Consider the following 26,149-nt stretch of genomic DNA (forward strand, 5'->3'; position numbering starts at 1 on the left):
AAACATATCAATGGTAATTCTAACAAGAACCCAGATAACATTCCCTCCAAGCCGCCTGGGAGAGCGGCAGGAAGCCGGCCAAAAAACACTGATATGGGTCCCATATGACGTGTCTGAGGGAAAAACACCTCTGTCAAACCCGCTCTATATAAAAGAGAGGAGACGGGGGAACCCCCAGAGAGACTTCCCACGTGAGTAATAATTTGAAAAGATATATGTAACATTGAGCTACGTGACCAAAAGCTCAAGACATATGCAATAGAGCGCAGAGCAGAAAACTTTCGAAAACCCATCTTGACAACAACAGAGGTCCACAACATGGAGCCTGAAAAGAACTCACGGAAGTCTCACAACCAATAGAAACGCGCCCAGTGACGTACTCTATGGTGGGGGGAATTCCGTGACCCACCTGGCCAAAAAAGACGTGGGACCAGGGAACTCTATCCCTACCGTCACCTCCGGGCGTGGGGCGGCTGGCTGCGGCAGACAAGGCACTCCCTCCACTCCTGGCCTGCCGGCGTTGTTTTCGTCGGCCATCACCGGTGGCATCGGGTTGGGGGAAATGGGGTTGGAGCACAGCGCGCTCCTCCATCTCTCTGCAGGCAGCCGTCATCTGCTGCATGGCCGACCCGAAGAGCCCAGCATCGGAGAGGGGGGCCGTGAGCAGGGGAATCCTCTTCTGTTCCGGCACCCTCGCCTGCTCCAGCCAAAGGTGGCGCTGGGATAGAGTGGCCAGGGCACGCCCCTTCCCGGCGGCTATCGCCTGCAGCTGGGTAAGGTGCAGGATGGCTCCAGCCGCCTGGGCGTGAAGGTATTGTTGATGGTCGTCCAATACCGACCCGCCCGCCATCATCCCCGACATGTAGCGCGCTAGCTGCGCGATGTTAGACGTCGCAGCTAGGCTCTGAGTCGCGGCGATGTACGCCTGTTCACTCCAGTTAGCCATCTGCCTAGCCGATTTCCCTTGGAGAACCGGCTTCCGCAACGGCTCCCACACCACTTCGGGACAAAGAATGGATGTCATCGGGCTATCAAGCTGAGGCACCCCGTCCCTTAGTCCATGGACCAAACCCGCCACCCGCGTGACTGGCACGTAGGCGGAGGTAAGGCCAGTGATGTAAGGACAGATTACCTGTCCCTGTTTCACGTAGGCATCCATTGATGGGAAGAATGGGCAGACAACGCCCGTCTCCCTCACAGGACGACGTTGCCAGAGATGACCTATCATGTCATCAGGAACAGGTGCAGGCAGAGGCTGCGGCAACGCCACGCCATTAGCGGCTGCGGCGGCCGCCATGAGCTCAGGGAACAAGGCACACAACTCCCCTTGCACACCTCCCTCCACGTCGCCTGCCATGTCGGGCGCCACCATCCGACGCGGCAGATAGCTGGGCATCTTGTCTCAGGGTCGGAGGTTCTAACCCAACACTGGAGAACAAGGGACCCCAAGGAGACGCAACACTCCCTGCCACACCCCGAGGGAGAGAATGATATGACTCCATTGGGGCATCAAACAAGAGCGCTCTCGCCCCCTCCATATGATCCTCAGTTTCCATCGGAAACGGAGACGGAGCAAGAGCACCCTCGTTTGGCTCCATCACCTCCCCAAAGCCAGGCCATTCGCCCCTGCAGCTCGCCACCCTACGACGGGAGCGAGCAGAGGCGAAGAGCCTGCGTCGCAAATCCCCAGCCACCAGAGGAGCCGGCGATAGGCCGACCGTCCACTGGCGGGCGAACCAGGGCCAGAACTGGGCCATCTCACGGGAGACGGCGGTTCAACGGCCCCTCGGAGAGGCAGACTCACCACCGGGCGCCGCTCGGGCGTATCTGACTGCCACGACCGTGGAGTCGGAGCAGCCCCACGACGCACGGCGGACGCGGCAATGGAGAAACGCTGGTGACGTTGTGAGCGTTCGAACCCCCCAAAGGTGCAGACATTATGACTTAGCTTTTCTCGAAAATTGGTGAGAGAGAAAAAATAAGATACAATGTCCACGTAGCTCCTTTCCAACAACTATTTCGGTCACTAAACTCAAGTGGTGTATACAGACACTTGTTGGTGGTGAAAATAGGGAAGGAGCTGTTAGTATGGCCACACCCCTACTTATGTAGAGGAGCGGATGGGGGTGTGGCCAGGCAGATGAGTGTGTACATGTACATGTGGAGAAATGTATTCAGTATCTAGACTGTAGGGCTGACCCCTATTAATCGATTAGTCGACTAATTGGTCGAAAGGGGCCGTAGTCGACTGGCCAACCTCTTAGTCGAATATAATAATAATAAAAAAAATAAAATTATCATTTTTTTCAAAAGAAAAGAGGCATAGAAGCGTGGCTAACGCTAATGGCACGCATACCAGAGGCTAACTGCCTACGAAAACAGGCACAGAGGCACTGAAAGAGGATTTCACCCATCTAATGAACACACTATACTAGACAAATATCAAGATGTATCCATCAGTGGACCAATTGCATGCTTTTGCAGAGGACAAGAAGCCTTCAGTCGACTCCTTCAGACATTAAGCACCCCCCACAGCCCAAATGGAATGATAAAAACAATTAAAATAAATTAATTAAAAATATTATACTTTTTTTTTTTTTTTTTAAGTCGACCAATAGTCGACTAACGGCAAATTTTGGCCAATCCTAGTCGACCATCCAAATCCTTAGTCGGGGACAGCCCTACTAGACTGTTATGGGATGTGTTCCACATAGAGCTAATACAAAATATAACTGCTGGTCGCACCAAAAAAAAAACAATCACATAATTTGTGAGAAGCTGTGACCAATATTGTCGCAGGAACCCATTCTTACTGTTACTTGCTGCCTGGACATAAGATAAGATATTCCTCTATTGATCCCATTGGGGAAATTCAGGCATCATAGCAGCCTGTGGAAGGGGAGGTACAGGCAGTAGAATACATGATACAGGTCATAGAATTATAGTACAGTGGACAAGTAAAAATAGGCAGTGTCAAGATGCAAGATGAGGGTATATTTGCCCTACAATAAATATTGTTACAATATATATATATAATCTAATATATATATAATCTAAAAATGCTAAATATATGCTCTGATGAAGTAAGTATACATGTGCTTCAACCTGAGCCCTCTAGCCATTCGCTTCAACCTGAGCCCTGTAGCCGTTAGCTTCAACCTGAGCCCTTTAGCCGTTAGCTTCAACCTGAGCCCTGTAGCCATTAGCTTCATGTAGTGGCAAAGCTGTGTAGACCAAGGATGGCTAGTAATGTCTACAGAGTCTCATGTCAGATATGTAGCAGTTATTTCTTGTCAAAGTTGAACATATGGGTCTCATTCACCAAGGACTTACGACAAAAAGGGCTTTCTTTTAGGGCCATTTGAGACCTTTTCGGGCCGATTTTGGGATTCACCAACCGTCCCAATAAAACATATATAATTAATATTATATTATAATATATTGTCGATATTCATGTCTTGCTCGAAAAGGTCTCAAATGGCCCTAAGAGAAAGCCCTTTTTGTCGTAAGTCCGTTGGAGAATGAGACCCAATTGACCTTTGATTATAGCGCCACCGTTTCGAACAACGTAGGTTTCAAAGCTAGAACGAAGATGGTGGTGTTGTTGGAAACTAGACATCTTGAGGAATTTGTAGGTAGCAGCCATTTTAGACTGGTTTCTCTTCTACGTCAGACCCGGTGTGCTTGTGCATCAAGCAGGAAAAAAGGAACGTAATCCTGGTCAGCACAATGGGCCAGACTACAATATATTTGCATTTGTCAGCCATGCTAACGATCTAAACAATCAATCCATGCCAAAGCTAGATATGTAACAAGACTCTAGGGCTGTCCCCGACTAAGGATTTGGATGGTCGACTATGATTGGCCAAAATTGCCGTTAGTCGACTATTGGTCGAATACATTTTTTTTTAAAAGCTATTTACTTTTTTTTTTTTTTTTTTTTTATCATTCCATTTGGGCTGTGGGGGTGCTTAATGTCTGAAGGAGTCGACTGAAGGCTTCTTGTCCTCTGCAAAAGCATGCAATTGGTCCACTGATGGATACATCTTGTTATTTGTCTAGTCTAGTGTGTTCATTAGATGGTGAAATCCTCTTTTAGTGCCTCTGTGCCTGTTTTCGTAGGCAGTTAGCCTCTGGTATGCGTGCCATTAGCGTTGGCCACGCTTCTAGGCCTCTTTTCTTTTGGAAAGAATTTTTTTTTTTTTTAAATATATATTCGACTAAGAGGTTGGCCAGTCAACAACGGCTCCTTTCGACCGATTAGTCGACTAATTGACTAATGGGGGTCAGCCTTAGACTCGCACTCTCAGCCATGCTAATTTGGCTAAATGACATCCAGCCGTTTTCGTTTCAAATAACTTTTAGTCAGGGGAGTGCCATGGTTTCTCCATAGAGCCCCGGTGTGCTTTATTTTAGTGCCACACCTCAACATAACAGAGATAAAGCTGGGAACGAGGTTATCAACACAGGCAGGGGACTCGGTCATGTGATTCAGCGGGTGTTGCCGATTGGCTCAAACACATTATGTTTACAAACAAGGAACCAGTCTATGCTAGTTTGTTAGCAAAAGGTCAAAAGTATGCACTCTAAACTAAAGCATGTAATTTAATGGATGAGTCTAATGGTCCTTGCTTATTCGTTATTTGTGTGGTTGATTCTACATGGTCCTCATTCCAAACTGAAAATCTTACAAATGGCACCTTTAATTAAAGTAATTTCCCAAACAGGCAACCAATGTAAATGTATCAGCAAATATCATATGTGTATTGACAAATACCAATATGTACATTTCTAGAAATGTAATAAATAGATCTAGAAGTGATACAAATATAATGCAGCTCTGACAACCCTGTATTTTATGGACAACATTTTTGTCATGAGATTTTGGTTAAGGTAAACTCTGCACTGAAGGGGACCTTTGTTTTGCACTCTGGTTAACCCTTTACTATCACACTACCGACGGTTACAACCTTCTGTGTATTGTTGCAGTGAAAGGGTTAACCGTTTGGTAGTGCGGCAGTGAAAGGGTTAAGAAGAGCATCTTTCACCAGCCAGAATGACACTGTACAATACAGCACAGTGGTATAAAAAAAAAGGGGGGGGGCGGGGGAGGGTCTTAGTTAAAAACCATAATGGCTGAAGGAATGACAGTGCTTTTAAATGTCACTCCCATTGCCTTGAGACTCTATACTGGTGGTCAGATTGCATGTGGCTGAGAGCTGGAGACATCCTGGAGGATAGAACCGGCTACTGTTGTAGCCGAGTGGAACATGGTACAGAGTAGACGGGTTGAATTGTGGAATACCAATGATCTGACATTTAACCATCTGCTTGGGGCTAGTTCTGTCTTATTTTTCCAAACCATACCAGAAGAGAAGGATAGAAATGGAATAATAGCCTGATAGAAGAGTCATCATGGATATGTCTACTTTGAAAAGGACCGATGTTCCTAAGCAGATGTCAATGCTCCCTCTTGCAGATTGCGTTTTAGATGTTTCATCGATGGCCAAGTGAAGAAATAAAAACAATTAGAATAGAAGTTGTTGTCTTGCTGGGATTAGAACGTGAAGGTTTTATGTGAAAAGCATTATAATAAGGCGGCTGAGTGGCGCAGTGGGCAAGGCGCTCTTCACTAACGCAGGAGATGCTGGTATCGAGCCCAGCTCTCGGCGTTGCTACCGGCTTGGCCGGCCGTCATACTAACACAATTGGCAGTGTTAGAGGGTGGGAAAGCCGGTGGGTGGGGATTGGAAGTTGTGGACAGTGACTCCTACAGGTCGATCGAGCTGTTGCTGTGAAAAGATGCGACAGGCTGCCTCCTCGTGTACCGGAGGGGACACGTGATGCAAGACTTCTATCCTCACTACAGCCGACCAGTGGGAGGCATAGTCTAGCAACGTTCAAGACAGGGGAGGGAAGAATTGGAAACACGAAATTGGGATGGGAGAATAGAAAATGGGGAGAAAAATATTGAATATTAGAACTACATCCCCAGTGGATTTATATCTGACGTTCATCGCTTTATCCGAAGATTTATTGGACATTTTGGTCAAAGGTGCACTCACTTTGCACACTGCAGGCATCGGAGGAGAGGAAGACGCGCAAGCCAGAGCCTCATCAACAAGACTGAAGACCCCCACTGTGTTACATTAACACACCCTTACCATTTATTTGTATATACAATCAAAACGCTTCATACTTGTTCATACTTCACTGTTCATTCTTTTTGCACATTACTGTTCAATTTGCACAGCCCTGCTAAATATTCCATCCCACTGTATTGTTATTTGTATTCTAATTAGTGTATATACTGGACCACATCGTGCGCGTTGTACAGCCATGGCCTATTTTAACCTATTTTATTGTGCTTCTATTTTAATTTATTTTATATTCCATTTAATTTTATTGTACTGTAATTGTCTGTCCGTTAATGTTGCATGAAATTACCAAATCAAATTCCTTGTTTGTGTAAACTACTTGGCAATGAAGACCTTTTCTGATTATTTTGCACATCATCTCGCACACATCCAAAAACCCTAAACAAAAATTTCACACATTCATTTAGTTTAATAGTTATTGAGAGTAAATCAGATTCGGCTCAAACAAGGGACTAAACACGTTTCGCAATTATGCCACATCAATGTGGAACGCCCTACCCAAAGCTGTAAAGGAATGTGAATCACTACCCACTTTTAAAACCACTCTCAAGGAGCACCTACGGGAGACTGCAATTCGAAACTGGCCCCTGTAAATGTCCTAACCCAACCCCCTCCAATGTACAGTAAATGTCCTCCTAACCCAAGAATACACAAGACCCTCTTCTTGGGACCAAGTAAGGTTTTGTGGATATTCCAATGTACAGTTTTGCTTGTACAGTTTCCCCCACCCCGCCTAACCAACCACCTCCAATGTACAGTTCCCCACCCAACCACCTCCAATGTACAGTCCCCCCTCCCACCCAACCACCTCCAATGTACAGTTCCCCCCCACCTACCCAACCCCCACCCAACCTCCTCCAATGTACAGTTTCTGTATATACTCTCTCTTTTAGACTATTTTTGTATCACAAACAGTACTAGCGCTATATAAAACGAAGTTATGTCATAAATGTATAGATGTAGCAGTACTGTCTATCTGTATGTCGTGTGTGTCATATATGATGAATTGAAAATGGAGGACCCTGATGTAAACAAGATGAAAGTCTTTCTGGTCTGCATCCCCTTAACAATTGTGTGTATTGAGCCGTACTGTATTGTACCCATTCTGCAATCTGTTAATAAAGTTTTCAATCAATCAATCAATCAATAAATATGGCTACCAGTGATGTCATCTGGCACACTGAATCCTTGTGTTGCGTTAATTACAGCTCCATTAAATTATATGGTAGCAGTCCCTATAAGACACGGTATTGCTATTATTATTTTTTATTTACATCATGACATGTCATGTTTGATTTTAATTGTTGTTTCAATTGATTGATTGAAAACCTTATTAAGATTGCAGAATGGGTACACACACAGTACGGCTCAATTGTTTAGGGGATGCAGACCAGAGCTTGTTTATGTGATTTCGTGTTAAAAATATAAAAAGAATAAAACGCAAGTGAAAGAATCAGATCGACCAGAGACATGGGGCACGTTAAAAAAAAAAAAAACAGCAAGCCGATGACGTCCCTTCTCCGTCTGCTGCGCTTGTCTGTCGGAAACCCCGCTCGCCCAGATCACTCCGGGTTGCACACTCAGCGCCCCCTGAATACTGCGCCATTCACCAGCCCGTTAGCTAGAAAGCCAGCTAGCTAGTTAGCTGAAGGTCTGATCTGCTCGTCTTGCTGCGTAAGGACGACCTAAGTATCAATTTGACCCATTTTATTGAAACAAGCGATTTTCTCTTAAAGCTCGTGGTGAGTATTTTGTTTCCAGACGTTTTTTCCCCCCTTGACTGCCTTGTTTTTGGATATTTTTTTTGTTATTTTTTTTTTCAGCGATCCTTTTTGTCTTCCCCGCGGTGCGGAACTGAGCCTGGTGCGGCTAGCGAGCGTGCAGCTAAACTAGACGAAGCTACGCTGCGAAATAAAATTAACAATGCGTGGTTTTTAAAAAGCTAAAGTTTTTGGACACCTTTAGGCACGATTTCCTCTTAATTTTGCAAACCCGCCTGGTCGTGTTTTTATACGAGCATTTGGGAAGAGCTTTTCTTTGATTATTTTTGGCTCGCTTTTCAGCCGCTGCCACCAGTAGCTTAACGGGCTAACTAGCTTCACGGCGTCGAGCTAGGTCGCTTTGATAAACGTTGCTGCTGCACCCCGAGCCATTTAGTCAATGCAGTTGCTTTGATACAACCATGTCTGTGTTTTGGACCACGGGGAATGGACTGCTTGTAGTGGAATGCATTTTCGCTGGTTGTATTTTTGCTGCTGGTGAAATGTTGGCTATTTGTTAGCAGTAAAGGCCCATCGGCCTGTGTGAACACACTAGAACCACACGATGTCGCTGTTGTACCAGCGAGCTGTTTTCTTTGTGGATGGATTAGAATTTTTCTTGCTCACTGTTGTAGATGCTTTTGACTGTTTTTTGTGAAATTGTTTTTTTCCTAGTTTAGTTTTTTCGCCGTGAAGTATTTTTCTTTTTCGATTTTCGGCACTTTTGAGTGGACTGTTGAGTGCATCATTGTTACGTTACATAAACACAAGCACACCAACACTAATTAAACGTTTTTAATTGTGAAAGAGTATGGTGCGTTTGATCTTTGTTAATGCAACAAAGTTTTGCCATAATCATAGACCCCCATCTCTAACTACAAACAGCCACCATCGTTGATTTCAGCCTCATTTCCCATATATTGTGGGGGTAATAATATATTAATAGCATAGGCCTAAACAGGTTCTAATGATGTGTCCCAAGAACATCTGGAAGTGTATACACGAAAATATCGATAATGGAGAAGTTATGGCTGTGGAAATATAATTGTAACCCTTTGTGACTCCATCATTGGAATATTGTAGTTTTCACAATTCTAATTTCACCTTTGAGATTGTTTTACCAATTTAATTTGATCCACACTGCACGTCCACCTCACTGACATTACTTTAAGGTTTTAATTCTGCAAAAGTAGACATTTTCTGCTAGTTTTATTTTGAGTTATGAATAGGGCTGGGTATTGTTTGCCTTACTTTGCTGATTAATAGGGCTGGGTATTGTTTGCCTTACTTTGCTGATTTATCTGTGTGTTGTGTGAGCCAATCGGAGGCTTTGTTATATTTTGCATTTGGGATTGTGGTTTAACAGAAGAAATATTATATCTTGGAACAAACAAGTTTTTTGTTACTCTATAAATACTTAGACTGCATTTATATAGCGATTTTATCCAAAGCGCGCCTTTACATCTTATGCCACACATTCACACACAGTGGTGGCAACCACATGCAAGGTGCCAACCTGCACATCTGGAGCAGTTAGGGGTTAAGTGTCTTATAGTGTTGAAGCAATTCTATCAATACCATAGAAGTATCGTATTTTGATGCCCAGCCTTAGTATTATAAGCTCTCAAATAAGGAAAATGCAATCATTCCCACTGCCCCATATGGTCTCAAATCTAATGAAACATCTGGAATTATAGGGTGAAATTACATGTTTAATAATGAAACATCTAGAATTATAGGGGTAAATAACCTGTTTATGTTAAATAATGAAACGTCTAGAATTATAGGGTGAAATAACATGTAGTTTAATAATGAAACATCTAGAATTATAGGGGTAAATAAATAACCTGTTTATGTTCAATAATGAAACGTCTAGAGTTATAGGGGTAAATAACCTATTTATGTTAAATAATGAAACGTATAGAATTATAGGGTGAAATAACCATTTTTTTTTAATAATGAAACATCTAGAATCATCAACATGTTTATGTTAAATATTGATGTTTAATTTAAGATTGGTCATAACATTTATTTTCTGTTGCATCTGTCGATGCAATTCAATTATGTCATATAGAGAGGTAGAGGATTGCATTTTTCACTCACTTGAAACTTTCTGTGTAACCCCTCTTTTTTCTTCATGATTTGTGGACTTTGTGAGCCCCTAGTTTAAGCACCCGTTTGATTCTCCCACAAAGCTCCGTAACTACCAAGAAGCATCCGGTTGATGACCTTGAACGTGATGTTTCTTTTAAATGCGGTTTAGCCTTATTCCATATCCTTATTTCACTAATAATGTTTCTAGTTCAGCTGCCGGTATGATTGCAGATTTAAGTTCAGCTCATTCCCATTCCGAACCATAAGCCTATGCCTAACACTTTTACCCACTTTCGGATGAAAGCCACCTTTTACAAATTAAATTTGAGGTTGGTTCAAGTCAGGTTGTGTAAAAGGCCTTGCAGTTTCATATTTCATACTTTTTTACTCTTATCTAATCTATTCTATCTTATTATTTGTATTACTGAAGAACTGTGATTTGCCTTACCTTTCTATCTCTTTGTATTTAATTGTTTATGCTCGCTTATCCCTGTATTTTTTACTGTTGTGAAGCACTTTGAACTGCAACCTCTGTATGAAAAGTGCTATACAAATAAAGTTATTATTATTATATTTAATAAAGCCAACATTCTGCAGGAGGCTCTATCCTACACATGAATGCTAAATAATTAGTTAATTTGTCTTATCTGACATTTAAGGATGAAACCCAAAAAAGTCTAGACTTATTTCCATTGTGGTCCTTGAGTTGGGTCTCAGACAGATAAGCAATACATACATAACATGACCACAAATAACAATATGACAAACTACATAGACATGTACATTTTAAGTGCAGTACAAAACATGCACAGACAACAATGTATCTGACAACATTTTCATACATTTTAAAATCTAGTTTTTAACTGTCGAGGAGCCATGATTTGACTTTTTTCTTAAAATTGTGTCTGCTACTAATGCATTTTAGCTGTGAAGGTAGCAAATTCCAATTTGTGGCTCCCCAGAATTTAAAATAACATTTCAGTTGCACAGAAATATGCGTTTGGTTTTGCTGTTCTAATCACAGTTGTAGTCCTGTGTCCGTGTCCCAATAGGCCACTGGGGCAGCGTGCGTTCCCGTAGGCGTGCCCCTCTTTGCTATGGAGTTGTATTATTCTGTTCCCCTTAACAATTGTGTGTATTGAGCCGTACTGTATTGTACCCATTCTGCCATCTATTAATAAATAGCGCAGGTGATTGATTGAATGAAACATTTTATTAACAGATTGCAGAATGGGTACAGTACAGCTCAATACACACAATTGTTAAGGGGATGCAGACCAGAGAAAGACTTTTGTCTTGTTTACATCAGGGTCCCCCATTTTCAATTCATAATGAATTGTAAGTAAGGGTGCAATTAACACCGTGCAATCCATTCTTTGTGGATCTAGCCCAAAGTCTTGGTGTGTAAAGCATAACCTGTACAACCTGACTGAGGTGTGTGTTCTCTGTCGCCTCAGTGCAACACCTGGCGGGGGGGTCATCTTTCTGAGCGGGTGCTGTGGTATATTGCTGACAACAGCAACCCCTCCAACCCCCGAGAGAGACGCCTCGCAGCACAAACTGACCCAGAGTCACAGAACGGAACCAGAAGACGGCCACCCTGCACACAGACACCATGGAGTGAGTGACTAGTCATTTAAAGCGCGCCCCCCCCCCCCCCCCCCTAACAAGAGGGTGTTACCGTCTTACTGCTGCCTCTCCTGTCTTCACTCTGACGCCTTCAGGCCTCACGGTCTCCACTGCTTTACAGGGTGTTTGTTGGGACCATAGATGTATATAACTAGATGGTGCGAGGCTGAGTCTCCAGTGTGGTTCACCGGTGGCCATCTTGTCACAGCAGCACGCCCACTCATAACATGAACGTCTATGGCGCATGTGCTATTGAAATAACCATAGCTTGTTCAATTTTCAACCGATTTACAAACGGTTTGGTTTATTACAAACGTTATTAACGTGGCTATGATTCGGGATGCTTGGGCCATGTTGAAATTATTTTCATATGAAAGTCCATTACAAGGTTGCACTATGATAACTACATCTCTGACGTTTATAACAAACCAAACCGTTTGAAAATTGAGCAAGCTATGGTTATTTCAATAGTACATGTACCATAGACATTCATGTTATGAGTGGGCATGCTGCCTGTGGCAAGATGGCCGCCATGTGACCATCTTGTCCGTCTCCATTGGCCAGCAACGAGGGTCTGTCATCTAGCCTTTATATATGTCTATGGTTGGGCCCATGTCCTGTTTTCTGTGTTTGTAAAGGAAGAAAGGTGCAAGCCCCAAGTAACTCATACGGGCCACCATATGATATGATGTTCCATGTGTCCATTTTAATAGCCATGTCTGTATTTTATCATGAACACATTGTATTGTATGTATTCAAGATTGTTTATTGTCATCATGTCATGTGCACAGTTAAACAGACAGTTTGCCATACAATGAAAATCTTACTTTGCTAGTCCGCCCTTCACACAAAATCACACAATACTTAACAAAAAAAAATTACAATTTAAATACAAGCGAGTGCTAAAGAATAAATACAATGTATCATTGTATTTCTGACACATTTTCAAATTTCTCAAAATATTCCACAAATAATTTATGTTTACTCATTGGAAATTCGTTTGCCCTGCATGCTGCACCTATGACCTCTTATTGCCATAAAATGTCCTATCGGAGAGTAAAAAAACAAATTATGGGTAAAGAATGCAGGTACTGGATCACCACGTTTAACCCTTTCATTACCAACGTGTTAACCCTTTCACTGCCACATGACAAAGGGTTAACCCTTTCACTACCACACTACAGCAGGTTAACCCTTTCACTACCACACTACAAAGGGTTAACCCTTTCACAACCACACTACACAAGGTTAACCCTTTCACTACCACATTACAGATGGTTAACAGTCTTTTGTGGTAGTGAAAGGGTTAACCTTCTGTAGTGTGGTAGTGAAAGGTTAACCTTCTGTAGTGTGGTAGTGAAAGGTTAATCTTCTGTAGTGTGGTAGTGAAAGGTTAACCTTCTGTAGTGAAAGGTTAACCGTCTGACCCACTGTCACCTCCATTTATATTGTAAACACTGAATCGGAACGTGCAATGTTACTCACTGTGCCTTGTATATATTATATTTATCTATTTTTACTTAATTTTTTAGCACTCGCTTGTATTTAAATATGTTTTAGATAAGTATTGTGTGATTTTGTGTGAAGGGCGAACTAGCAAAGTACGATTTTCATTGTATTGCAAACTGTCTGTTTATTGTCATGTGCACAGTTAAACAATCTTGAATTTCTTAACCTTCTGTAGTGTGGTAGTGAAAGGTTAACCTTCTGTAGTGTGGTAGTGAAAGGTTAACCTTCTGTAGTGTGGTAGTGAAAGGTTAACCTTCTGTAGTGTGGTAGTGAAAGGTTAAACTGTATAGTGGTAGTGAAAGGGTTAAACCAATGGGAATGTCTAGACCTTTTATTTAGTGGATCAACTCATCCCCGTACGTCTTAATGTACAGTCATTTTAAGTATATATTTTCTTACTCAACCTCACATTTTAAGTTACTATCACTTCCAGATACTATCATTTCCTACAGATACTATCACATGTACCTCCGGCTTGGCCGGTCGTCATACTGACACAATTGGCAGAGTCAAGGGTGGGAAGCCGGTGGGTTGTATCCTGGTCGTTGTAAACAGCGACTCCTACAGTTCGGTCGGAGCGCCTGCACAGCGAGGGAAGGAACTGGGTAAGGTAGTGTGATCCTCCCACGCGTTACACTTCCCCAGTGAGAATCCTCGCTGTCAGGTGAAAAGAGGCTGCTGGCTGTCTCCACATGTATCGGAGAACGTATGTGATAGACTTCAGGGCTCCCTAGACCGGCAAGTGGGGGGCAAATGCGTGCAACGACCAGGAAGGGGAGGGGGGAATTGGCATAACGACTAAATTGGGATGGGAGAAAAATACAGAACATTTGAGAAAAAGTGGATAAAAAAAAAAATCACTTCCTACAGATACTATCACTTCCTACAGATATTATCACTTCCTACATATACTATCACTTCCTACAGCACTTCCTACAGATATTATCACTTCCTACAGATATTATCACTTCCTACAGATACTATCACTTCCTACAGATATACTATCACTTCCTACAGGTATAATCACTTCCTACAGATATAATCACTTCCTACAGATACTAGCACTTCCTACAGATATAATCACTTCCTACAGATACTAGCACTTCCTACAGATATTATCACTTCCTACAGATACTAGCACTTCCTACAGATACTATCTTATGGGGAAAACAACTGACTTATAACCAAACTATTCCCAGAACTAGAAACAAAGGATGATCATCCATCTACCGCTGCTAGGAAAAATGTTGGGCAGAACGCCGTCGCCAACCACAGTAACTAACCATAGTAACCACAGTGACCACGGCACCCTTTCTGTTTCAGCCTCTTCCCGGAGCCAAATTGTCTGTGCAGTCTTTGACCCACTCTTGCTAAAAATGTGACTTTTGTGTGTCTGGCCTCCCTCCCCCGCGCGCCCTCCCCCGCGCGCCCCCCCCTCCTGCCAGCCACTCACCCACCACCTCCAGCTTGATGGCCAGCAACGTGACCAACAAGACGGACCCACGCTCCCTCAACTCCCGCGTCTTCATCGGCAACCTGAACACCCTGCTCGTCACCAAGGCCGACGTGGAGGCCATCTTCTCCAAGTACGGCAAGATCGTGGGCTGCTCTGTCCACAAGGGCTTCGCGTTCGTTCAGTACGCTAATGAGAGGAACGCCCGCTCTGCCGTGGCCGGGGAGGACGGCCGCATGATCGTCGGTCAAGTGCTGGGTGAGGACCACAGTAAAGCTCACAGTAATGACAGTAAAGCTCACAGTAAAGACGGCTCACTGCTGGGTGAGGACCGCAGTAAAGCTCACAGTAAAGACAGTAAAGCTCACAGTAAAGACGGCTCACTGCTGGGTGAGGACCGCAGTAAAGCTCACAGTAAAGACGGCTCACTGCTGGGTGAGGACCGCAGTAAAGCTCACAGTAAAGACAGTAAAGCTCACAGTAAAGCTCATAGTAAAGACAGTAAAGCTCACAGTAAAGCTCATAGTAAAGACATTAAAGACGGCTCACTGCTGGGTGAGGACCGCAGTAAAGCTCACAGTAAAGCTCACAGTAAAGCTCATAGTAAAGACAGTAAAGCTCATAGTAAAGACATTAAAGACGGCTCACTGCTGGGTGAGGACCGCAGTAAAGCTCACAGTAAAGCTCACAGTAAAGCTCATAGTAAAGACAGTAAAGCTCATAGTAAAGACATTAAAGACGGCTTACTGCTGGGTGAGGACCGCAGTAAAGCTCACAGTAAAGCTCATAGTAAAGACAGTAAAGCTCATAGTAAAGACAGTAAAGCTCACAGTAAAGCTCACAGTAAAGCTCATAGTAAAGACAGTAAAGCTCATAGTAAAGACATTAAAGACGGCTCACTGCTGGGTGAGGACCGCAGTAAAGCTCACAGTAAAGCTCATAGTAAAGACAGTAAAGCTCATAGTAAAGACAGTAAAGCTCACAGTAAAGCTCAGTAAAGACAGTAAAGCTCACAGTAAAGCTCACAGTAAAGCTCATAGTAAAGACAGTAAAGCTCAAAGTAAAGCTCATAGTAAAGACATTAAAGCTCACAGTAAAGACAGTAAAGCTCACAGTAAAGACAGTAAAGCTCACAGTAAAGTTCACAGTAAAGACAGTAAAGCTCATAGTAAAGCTCACAGCAAAGACAGTAAAGCTCACAGTAAAGACAGTAAAGCTCACAGTAAAGCTCATAGTAAAGACAGTAAAGCTCATAGTAAAGCTCACAGTAAAGACAGTAAAGCTCACAGTAAAGCTCATAGTAAAGACAGTAAAGCTCATAGTAAAGCTCACAGTAAAGACAGTAAAGCTCACAGTAAAGCTCATAGTAAAGACAGTAAAGCTCACAGTAAAGACATTAAAGCTCACAGTAAAGACATTAAAGCTCACAGTAAAGACAGTAAAGCTCACAGTAAAGACAGTAAAGCTCACAGTAAAGCTCATAGTAAAGACAGTAAAGCTCACAGTAAAGCTCATGGTAAAGACATTAAAGCTCACAGTAAAGACAGTAAAGCTCACAGTAAAGCTCACAGTAAAGACAGCAAAGTTCACAGTAAAGACAGTAAAGCTCACAGTAAAGCTCATGTAAAGCTCACAGTAAAGCTCATAGTAAAGACGGTAAAGTTCACAGTAAAGACGGTAAAGTTCACAGTAAAGACAGTAAAGCTCACAGTAAAGACAGTAAAGCTCATAGTAAAGACAGTAAAGCTCACAGTAAAGCTCATAGTAAATACAGTAAATCTCATAGTAAAGCTCATAGTAAAGACAGTAAAGCTCACAGTAAAGACAGTAAAGCTCACAGTAAAGCTCATAGTAAAGACAGTAAAGCTCATAGTAAAGACAGTAAAGCTCACAGTAAAGACAGTAAAGCTCACAGTAAAGACGGTAAAGCTCATAGTAAATACAGTAAAGCTCACAGTAAAGACAGTAAAGCTCACAGTAAAGCTCATAGTAAAGACAGTAAAGCTCATAGTAAAGACATTAAAGCTCACAGTAAAGACATTAAGCTCACAGTAAAGCTCACAGTAAAGACAGTAAAGCTCACAGTAAAGACAGTAAAGCTCATAGTAACGACAGTAAAGCTCACAGTAAAGCTCATAGTAACGACAGTAAAGCTCACAGTAAAGACAGTAAAGCTCACAGTAAAGCTCACAGTAAAGACAGTAAATCTCACAGTAAAGACAGTAAAGCTCACAGTAAAGACAGTAAAGCTCACAGTAAAGACAGTAAAGCTCATAGTAAAGCTCATAGTAAAGACAGTAAAGCTCACAGTAAAGCTCACAGTAAAGACAGTAAAGCTCACAGTAAAGACAGTAAAGCTCATAGTAAAGACAGTAAAGCTCACAGTAAAGCTCATAGTAAAGACAGTAAAGCTCATAGTAAAGACAGTAAAGCTCATAGTAAAGCTCACAGTAAAGCTCATGTAAAGCTCACAGTAAAGCTCATGTAAAGACAGTAAAGCTCACAGTAAAGACAGTAAAGCTCACAGTAAAGACAGTAAAGCTCACAGTAAAGCTCATAGTAAAGACAGTAAAGCTCATAGTAAAGACAGTAAAGCTCACAGTAAAGCTCATAGTAAATACAGTAAATCTCATAGTAAAGCTCACAGTAAAGCTCACAGTAAAGACAGTAAAGCTCACAGTAAAGACAGTAAATCTCACAGTAAAGACAGTAAAGCTCACAGTAAAGACAGTAAAGCTCACAGTAAAGACAGTAAAGCTCATAGTCAAGCTCTTGGTAAACACAGTAAAGCTCACAGTAAAGACAGTAAAGCTCACAGTAAAGACAGTAAAGCTCACAGTAAAGACAGTAAAGCTCATAGTAAAGACGGTAAAGCTCACAGTAAAGACAGTAAAGCTCACAGTAAAGACAGTAAAGCTCATAGTAAAGACAGTAAAGCTCACAGTGAAGACGGTAAAGCTCACAGTAAAGCTCATAGTAAAGACAGTAAAGCTCACAGTAAAGACAGTACAGCTCATAGTAAAGACAGTCAAGCTCACAGTAAAGACAGTAAAGCTGGTGTAGTGGTCTAAGGCACTCGCCACCAGTGTGGAGACGCTAGGATTCGCGTGTTCGAATCCAGCTCTCCACATTGTTTTTCAGTTTGGCTGGTCGTCCGCAGTAATACACATTGGCCGTATTACGGGGAGGGAAAAACTGAAGGGTGGGGATCGAACGTTGTGAACAAGCGACTCCTACAAGTCGGTTGGTGCGCCTGCGCAGTAGAATCAGGAAGTGTCGGGGGCAGCGTGAGCCTCCCACGCGTTACTCCTCGACACTGAGAGATCGAGCTGCGCAGGTGAAAAGATGCGACTGCTGTTACCTCAAGTACCGGAGGGGACTTGTGCTATGTATGACTTAGTCCACATTGCAGCCGGCTTGTGGGAGGCAAGAAACAGCGTTCGTGACAGGGGAGGGTTGAATTGGATGATACGAAATTGGGATGGGAGAAAATATAGAAAAATGGGAGAAAAAGTGGATCAAAAAAAAAGACAGTAAAGCTCACAGTAAAGCTCATAGTAAAGACAGTAAAGCTCACAGTAAAGCTCACAGTAAAGACGGTAAGCTCATAGTAAAGCTCACAGTAAAGCTCACAGTAAAGACAGTAAATCTCACAGTAAAGACAGTAAATCTCATAGTAAAGCTCATAGTAAAGACAGTAAAGCTCACAGTAAAGCTCATAGTAAAGACAGTAAAGCTCATAGTAAAGACAGTAAAGCTCACAGTAAAGCTCATGTAAAGCTCACAGTAAAGCTCATAGTAAAGACGGTAAAGCTCACAGTAAAGACAGTAAAGCTCACAGTAAAGACAGTAAAGCTCACAGTAAAGACAGTAAAGCTCATAGTAAAGACAGTAAAGCTCATAGTAAAGACAGTAAAGCTCACAGTAAAGCTCATAGTAAAGCTCATAGTAAACACAGTAAAGCTCACAGTAAAGACAGTAAAGCTCACAGTAAAGACAGTAAAGCTCATAGTAAAGCTCACAGTAAAGCTCACAGTAAAGACAGTAAAGCTCACAGTAAAGACAGTAAGCTCACAGTAAAGCTCACAGTAAAGCTCATAGTAAAGCTCACAGTAAAGACAGTAAAGCTCATAGTAAAGCTCACAGTAAAGCTCACAGTAAAGCTCACAGTAAAGACAGTAAAGCTCACAGTAATTCTCACAGTAAAGACAGTAAAGCTCACAGTAAAGACAGTAAAGCTCACAGTAAAGACAGAGCTCACAGTAAAGACAGTAAAGCTCACAGTAAAGACAGTAAAGCTCACAGTAAAGACAGTAAATCTCATAATAAAGACAGTAAAGCTCATAGTAAAGACAGTAAAGCTCACAGTAAAGCTCATAGTAAAGACAGTAAAGCTCTTAGTAAAGCTCATAGTAAAGACAGTAAAGCTCACAGTAAAGACAGTAAAGCTCATAGTAAAGACAGTAAAGCTCATAGTAAAGACAGTAAAGCTCATAGTAAAGACAGTAAAGCTCACAGTAAAGACGGTAAAGCTCATAGTAAAGCTCATAGTAAAGACAGTAAAGCTCACAGTAAAGCTCATAGTAAAGACCATAGTAAAGCTCACAGTAAAGCTCACAGTAAAGCTCACAGTAAAGCTCACAGTAAAGACAGTAAAGCTCATAGTAAAGCTCACAGTAAAGCTCACAGTAAAGACAGAGCTCACAGTAAAGACAGTAAAGCTCACAGTAAAGACAGTAAAGCTCACAGTAAAGCTCACAGTAAAGACAGTAAAGCTCATAGTAAAGCTCACAGTAAAGCTCACAGTAAAGACAGAGCTCACAGTAAAGACAGTAAAGCTCACAGTAAAGACAGTAAAGCTCATAGTAAAGACAGTAAAGCTCACAGTAAAGACAGTAAAGCTCACAGTAAAGACAGTAAAGCTCATAGTAAAGACAGTAAAGCTCACAGTAAAGCTCATAGTAAAGACAGTAAAGCTCATAGTAAAGCTCACAGTAAAGACAGTAAAGCTCATGTAAAGCTCACAGTAAAGCTCATAGTAAAGACAGTAAAGCTCACAGTAAAGACAGTAAAGCTCATAGTAAAGACAGTAAAGCTCACAGTAAAGACAGTAAAGCTCACAGTAAAGCCACAGTAAAGACAGTAAAGCTCATAGTAAAGACAGTAAAGCTCACAGTAAAGACAGTAAAGCTCACAGTAAAGACGGTAAAGCTCATAAAGCTCACAGTAAAGACAGTAAAGCTCATAGTAAAGACAGTAAAGCTCACAATAAAGACAGTAAAGCTCATAGTAAAGACAGTAAAGCTCACAGTAAAGACAGTAAAGCTCATAGTGAAGACAGTAAAGCTCACAGTAAAGCTCAGTAAAGACAGTAAAGCTCACAGTAAAGACAGTAAAGCTCACAGTAAAGCTCTTAGTAAAGACAGTAAAGCTCATAGTAAAGACAGTAAAGCTCATAGTAAAGACGGTAAAGCTCACAGTAAAAACAGTAAAGCTCACAGTAAAGACAGTAAAGCTCACAGTAAAGACAGTGAGTAAAGCTCATAGTAAAGACGGTAACGCTCACAGTAAAGACAGTAAAGCTCACAGTAAACACAGCTCACTGCTGGGTGAGGACCGCAGTAAAGCTATCTGGCTGCACGTTAGCCTAGCTTAGCACAATGAATGGAAGCGGACATGACTGGTTAGTCTAGGCATTGTTCAACTAACACCTCTCTCGGAGGCTAACCGGTCATGTCTGCTTCCATTCATTGTGCTAAGCTAGGCTAACGTGCAGCCAGATAGCTTTCTACTGAACGCACAGAGGAAACTGGTATCTCTCTTCTTGTCTCTCTCTGGAGAAGACGGTAAACTAATTTCCCAAAATGTTGGCGTGTTCTTTTAAAATAAATCACTTATCACTTGGCTGCTTCCATGAAGACTAACCTCCTGTGTTCTTCTCCCTCCTCAGACATCAACCTGGCTGGAGAACCCAAACCACACAGGTCTCAGTCTCAGACCACCAAACGCTCTGCTGAGGACATGTACAAGTCGGCTCACGTCTGCACACACATACACGCGCACACACACATACTCACACACACATACTCACACACACACACACATACTCTCACACACATACGCACGCACGCGCACACACACATACTCACACTTGGCCTTTTGAAACTGACTAGAAAGATGCTTTTTTAATATTCACCATAATTCCTTCGGAGAGACTGACTTTTCTGCTCTTGTGTGTCTCCCATACAGCAGTACCTCGTTCGACCTCGACTATGACTTCCAGAGAGATTACTATGACAGGTGTGTGGAGTGAGTCTCTCTCCGTCGTAGGACTGTACCGAATGTCATTTTTTAACATTCAAAGCTTCTATTGAAGTATTCGAACGACGCTTTGAATGTCTGTCGTCATATTTTATGACGTAATCCAAAAAAAAGGGTATATTTTTTTGTATAATAAAAAAAAAGAAATATCCTCAAACTAAATCCTCAATTTGAATAAAGCGTTTAATCTGATTAAATGGTCTTTAAAAAAATCAACTTTCTTTAATGAATATAATCATCAGTTTCGTCAACATAAATAATCCAATAAGGGCACGGTTGGTACGAAAGTGATGGTGACGTCTTGATGGAGTGCCAAACGGATGCAGATAGGCTACATCATTTATGATTAATGTTTTTATTTTATATAAAATATTTATGACGAGTCATATACTATAATAGTATAGTACTATAATATTAGTGTAGCCTAATCTTTATCTGCAACTGTGAAGAAAAACCCCATTGGTTTAAACAATGAATAGACTCATAAAAAAAGAAATATATATATATATAAATACAAATATAAATTTATAAAAAATTCAAATGTTAATTTAGAATTCGAATGTCAATGTTATGAACGAAGCTTCGAACTATTCGGTACAGCCCTACTCCGTCCCCAAATGTCTTCCTTTACATTTTTTATACATTATTTTTGCCTTCATGGGATTTAGCCTAAACGACTAAAAATGATTAACTCTCGTTTGTGATCCCAGAGTGTACTCGTACCCATCCCGCGTGCCTCCGCCCCCTCCCCCGCTCTCGCGGGCCGTGATCCCGTCCAAGCGCCCACGGGTCAGCCTCAGCGGCGGGGGTGGAGGGGGGGGAGGAGGAGGGGGAGGAGGAGGAGGAGGGGGAGGAGGAGGAGGAGGAGGAGGAGGAGGAGGAGGAGGAGGGGGCAGCCGGCGCTCCAAGAGTAGCCAGAGGATTTCCTCATCGAGAGCAAGTCAGTACCTACTTTTCTCATTTGTGTTATAATTTGTGGTTTCCAATCCAAACTACTGTCTTGTTTTATTTATTCTTTTTGTATTGACATTTTCATGGCTTTCTTTTCAAATCAATTATTATTGATAATGGTGCTATAAGGACGAGTGGGATCATAGCAGTATAATGTATATATATTACACCTCCGCGGAGCTAATGATGCTAATCATGGAGCATCGCCGTCGGTTGTGTGATAGTAAAGGGCTAACCTTCTGTATTGTCACAGTGAAAGGGTTAACCGGCTGTCGTGTGGCAGTTAAAGGGTTAAAGTACTTTACCTCCCAGCCCAACCGGTTTCTCTTGTAACTCTTGTTGCTTGTTTCAGAACTGTCTCTCTCCCTCACATTCCTGTTGCTTGTTTCAAAACTGTCTCACTCTCCCTCAGACTCCTGTTGCTTGTTTCAGAACTGTCTCACTCTCCCTCCTCACACTCCTGTTGCTTGTTTCAGAACTGTCTCACTCTCCCTCACACTCCTGTTGCTTGTTTCAGAACTGTCTCACTCTCCCTCCTCACACTCATGTTGCTTGTTTCAGAACTGTCTCACTCTCTCCCTCCTCACACTCCTGTTGCTTGTTTCAGAACTGTCTCACTCTCTCCCTCCTCACACTCCTGTTGCTTGTTTCAGAACTGTCTCACTCTCTCCCCCCTCACACTCCTGTTGCTTGTTTCAGAACTGTCTCACTTTCCCTCACACTCCTGTTGCTTGTTTCAGAACTGTCTCACTCTCCCTCCTCACACTCCTGTTGCATGTTTCAGAACTGTCTCACTCTCTCCCTCCTCACACTCCTGTTGCTTGTTTCAGAACTGTCTCACTCTCTCCCCCCTCACACTCCTGTTGCTTGTTTCAGAACTGTCTCACTCTCTCCCTCCTCACACTCCTGTTGCTTGTTTCAGAACTGTCTCACTCTCTCCCTCCTCACACTCCTGTTGCTTGTTTCAGAACTGTCTCACTATCTCCCTCCTCACACTCCTGTTGCTTGTTTCAGAACTGTCTCACTCTCCCTCACACTCCTGTTGCTTGTTTCAGAACTGTCTCACTCTCTCCCTCCTCACACTCCTGTTGCTTGTTTCAGAACTGTCTCACTCTCTCCCTCCTCACACTCCTGTTGCTTGTTTCAGAACTCTATCGCTCTCTCCCTCCTCACACTCCTGTTGCTTGTTTCAGAACTCTATCGCTCTCTCCCTCCTCACACTCCTGTTGCTTGTTTCAGAACTCTATCGCTCTCTCCCTCCTCACACTCCTGTTGCTTGTTTCAGAACTGTCTCACTCTCTCCCTCCTCACACTCCTGTTGCTTGTTTCAGAACTCTATCGCTCTCTCCCTCCTCACACTCCTGTTGCTTGTTTCAGAACTCTATCGCTCTCTCCCTCCTCACACTCCAGTGAAGGTGGATGAGTTGCAGACCATCAAGCGCGAGTTGACTCAGATCAAGGGCAAAGTGGACTACCTGCTGGAGAGTCTGGAGCGCATGGAGAAGGACCACGGCAAGAAGTCAGGTAGAAGGAGGAGCGCGTCTCTCCCTCTCGTCTCTCCCTCTCGTCGCTTCTTCCCACCGAGCTGATGATTCAGTTTATCCATTTCCTCCTTTTTTTAAGAGACGTTTTAACATATTTCTGTGTGTCCAACATGAGGAAAATCAAGTGTGTTTTGCTTAGTATTGGGGGGGGGGGTATTTTCCTGGTACCCTGTGTTAGTCTGGAGTCAGACTCTGTTAGTCTGGAGTCAGAGACTCTGTTAGTCTGGAGTCAGAGACTCTGTTAGTCTGGAGTCAGACTCTGTTAGTCTGGAGTCAGACTCTGTTAGTCTGGAGTCAGACTCTGTTAGTCTGGAGTCAGACTCTGTTAGTCTGGAGTCAGACTCTGTTAGTCTGGAGTCAGACTCTGTTAGTCTGGAGTCAGACTCTGTTAGTCTGGAGTCAGACTCTGTTAGTCTGGAGTCAGACTCTGTTAGTCTGGAGTCAGAGACTCTGTTAGTCTGGAGTCAGACTCTGTTAGTCTGGAGTCAGACTCTGTTAGTCTGGAGTCAGACTCTGTTAGTCTGGAGTCAGACTCTGTTAGCCTGGAGTCAGAGACTCTGTTAGTCTGGAGTCAGACTCTGTTAGTCTGGAGTCAGACTCTGTTAGCCTGGAGTCAGACTCTGTTAGTCTGGAGTCAGAGACTCTGTTAGTCTGGAGTCAGACTCTGTTAGTCTGGAGTCAGACTCTGTTAGTCTGGAGTCAGACTCTGTTAGTCTGGAGTCAGACTCTGTTAGCCTGGAGTCAGACTCTGTTAGTCTGGAGTCAGACTCTGTTAGTCTGGAGTCAGACTCTGTTAGTCTGGAGTCAGACTCTGTTAGCCTGGAGTCAGACTCTGTTAGTCTGGAGTCAGACTCTGTTAGTCTGGAGTCAGACTCTGTTAGTCTGGAGTCAGACTCTGTTAGCCTGGAGTCAGACTCTGTTAGTCTGGAGTCAGACTCTGTTAGTCTGGAGTCAGACTCTGTTAGTCTGGAGTCAGACTCTGTTAGTCTGGAGTCAGAGACTCTGTTAGTCTGGAGTCAGACTCTGTTAGTCTGGAGTCAGACTCTGTTAGTCTGGAGTCAGACTCTGTTAGTCTGGAGTCAGACTGATGTTAGCCTGGAGTCAGACTCTGTTAGTCTGGAGTCAGACTGATGTTAGCCTGGAGTCAGACTCTGTTAGTCTGTAGTCAGACTCTGTTAGTCTGGAGTCAGACTGATGTTAGCCTGGAGTCAGACTGATGTTAGCCTGGAGTCAGACTGATGTTAGCCTGGAGTCAGACTCTGTTAGTCTGGAGTCAGACTCTGTTAGCCTGGAGTCAGACTCTGTTAGTCTGGAGTCAGACTGATGTTAGCCTGGAGTCAGACTGATGTTAGCCTGGAGTCAGACTGTAGGGAACTGTCTGAAACTCTCTGCTCTCCTACAGAGCCGAAGATTTCGATGCCGGAGCCGGGTGAGGTGACGTCACCGCAGCACTCCAGCACCAAGAAAGAGGAGGGGCTGAAGAGAGAGAGAGAGGTGGAGACCAACGACTCGGAGGAAGAGGACGAGGACGAGGAGGAAGAGGACCGAGACATGCTCGAGGAGGAGGAGGTGAGATGGGAAGAGACGACGAGGAGGAGGGAGAGTTCTGCGGAGAGAATATGTTCGAAACCAGTGACTACTCGCTATTGGATGATGTACAAATCCCTTTACAAAACATGTGCGACGCGATGCTTATTTGTTCAGGTGAAGAGTCGGGGGAGGGAGGAAGAGGAGGAAGAAGAGGAGGAGGGCGAGCACGTGGACGATGATGATGGCGACAGCGTCAACGGGGAAGACGACTCCTAGACGGATGTACACTCGCCAGTCGCCACGACGACGACTGACTCATCCACACAGCTTCCAATAAGGAACGAGGACAATGATTTTAACACCTACATCTCGGATATACAATAAAGAAACATACACAGTACACACACACACACACACACACAAGCATGGTGTACGTCGCACTAATGTTTCCTGGGATGGTGTTTTGATTTGTCAGTTTTGTTTGTTTTGTTAGTTGTTTCTTTTGCAGTCGTCCGGTATCAGTGTAGAACATCTAGCTATGAGGGTGGGGGGGGGGGGGGGGGGGGGGGGGGGGTGCACCATAGACATTCATGTTATGAGTGGGCCTGCTGCCTGTGGCAAGATGATCGCCATATGGCAACGTCTGTCTCCATTGGCCAGCAGCGCGGGTCAGTCATCTAGCCTTTATATATGTCTATGGGTGTAACTAGTTCTGCGCCGTTGTTTCTCTTTCGTCCACCAGAAGGCAGAAAACCTGCAGACGATTTTTGTTCTCAGAAACCACGGCTCAATTTTATGACGATGACGATGATGATGATTATTCTACTACACAGTACAAATTAAGTTTTAAGTTAAACTTGTTTGTTTTAGAAGTAAGTTCATATGAGCTTGTGTGTGTTCCCTGTTTTCTTGTCACTGTTTTTTATACTATTCAGTCTCAGTTGAACTGTAAAAAAAAGAATTAAGAAAAGAAAAAAAGAAATTGCAATAAAATATTAAAATGGGATGTGTGCTCTGTTAAATATGCGTGTGGGGTGCAGGGCTCTGGATGGTCATTTCTGAAGTAGCGTGAGAACGTTGTATTTTATACCAGGATTAAGTGGGTGGCACAGTGGTTAGCACTGCTGCCTCACAGCAAGAAGGTCCTGGGTTTGAACCCTAGCAGGGGGCCTTTCTGTGTGGAGTTTGCATGTTCTCCCT

At 43.2% G+C, this 26,149-nt stretch overlaps 1 protein-coding gene across 1 annotated transcript; it reads left to right on the forward strand.

Annotated features, from left to right (window-relative positions):
- The first annotated feature begins 7,739 nt into the window (after positions 1–7,739).
- On the forward strand, positions 7,740–25,493 carry LOC311239233 (heterogeneous nuclear ribonucleoprotein C). Its single transcript, XM_084327533.1, has 9 exons — positions 7,740–7,900; positions 11,470–11,632; positions 14,596–14,861; positions 20,554–20,587; positions 20,853–20,903; positions 21,635–21,864; positions 23,286–23,399; positions 24,822–24,988; positions 25,124–25,493. The coding sequence occupies exons 2-9, from the start codon at positions 11,628–11,630 to the stop codon at positions 25,223–25,225; spliced, it is 969 nt and encodes a 322-aa protein (XP_084183659.1). The 5' UTR covers positions 7,740–7,900; positions 11,470–11,627; the 3' UTR covers positions 25,226–25,493.
- Positions 25,494–26,149: the final 656 nt, after the last annotated feature.

The sequence above is a fragment of the Notolepis coatsorum genome (assembly GCF_963971535.1).
Source record: "Notolepis coatsorum genome assembly, chromosome: 13".
Taxonomy (NCBI): Eukaryota; Metazoa; Chordata; class Actinopteri; order Aulopiformes; family Paralepididae; genus Notolepis; species Notolepis coatsorum.

What these genes read in the sequence shown, in the direction of transcription:
- LOC311239233 (XM_084327533.1), top strand. An exon ending in GATCGTCGGTCAAGTGCTGG is followed by an intron (nt 14,862 to 20,553) that starts GTGAGGACCACA and finishes CTCCCTCCTCAG; the next exon opens with ACATCAACCTGGCTGGAGAA. An exon ending in GGAGAACCCAAACCACACAG is followed by an intron (nt 20,588 to 20,852) that starts GTCTCAGTCTCA and finishes TCTCCCATACAG; the next exon opens with CAGTACCTCGTTCGACCTCG.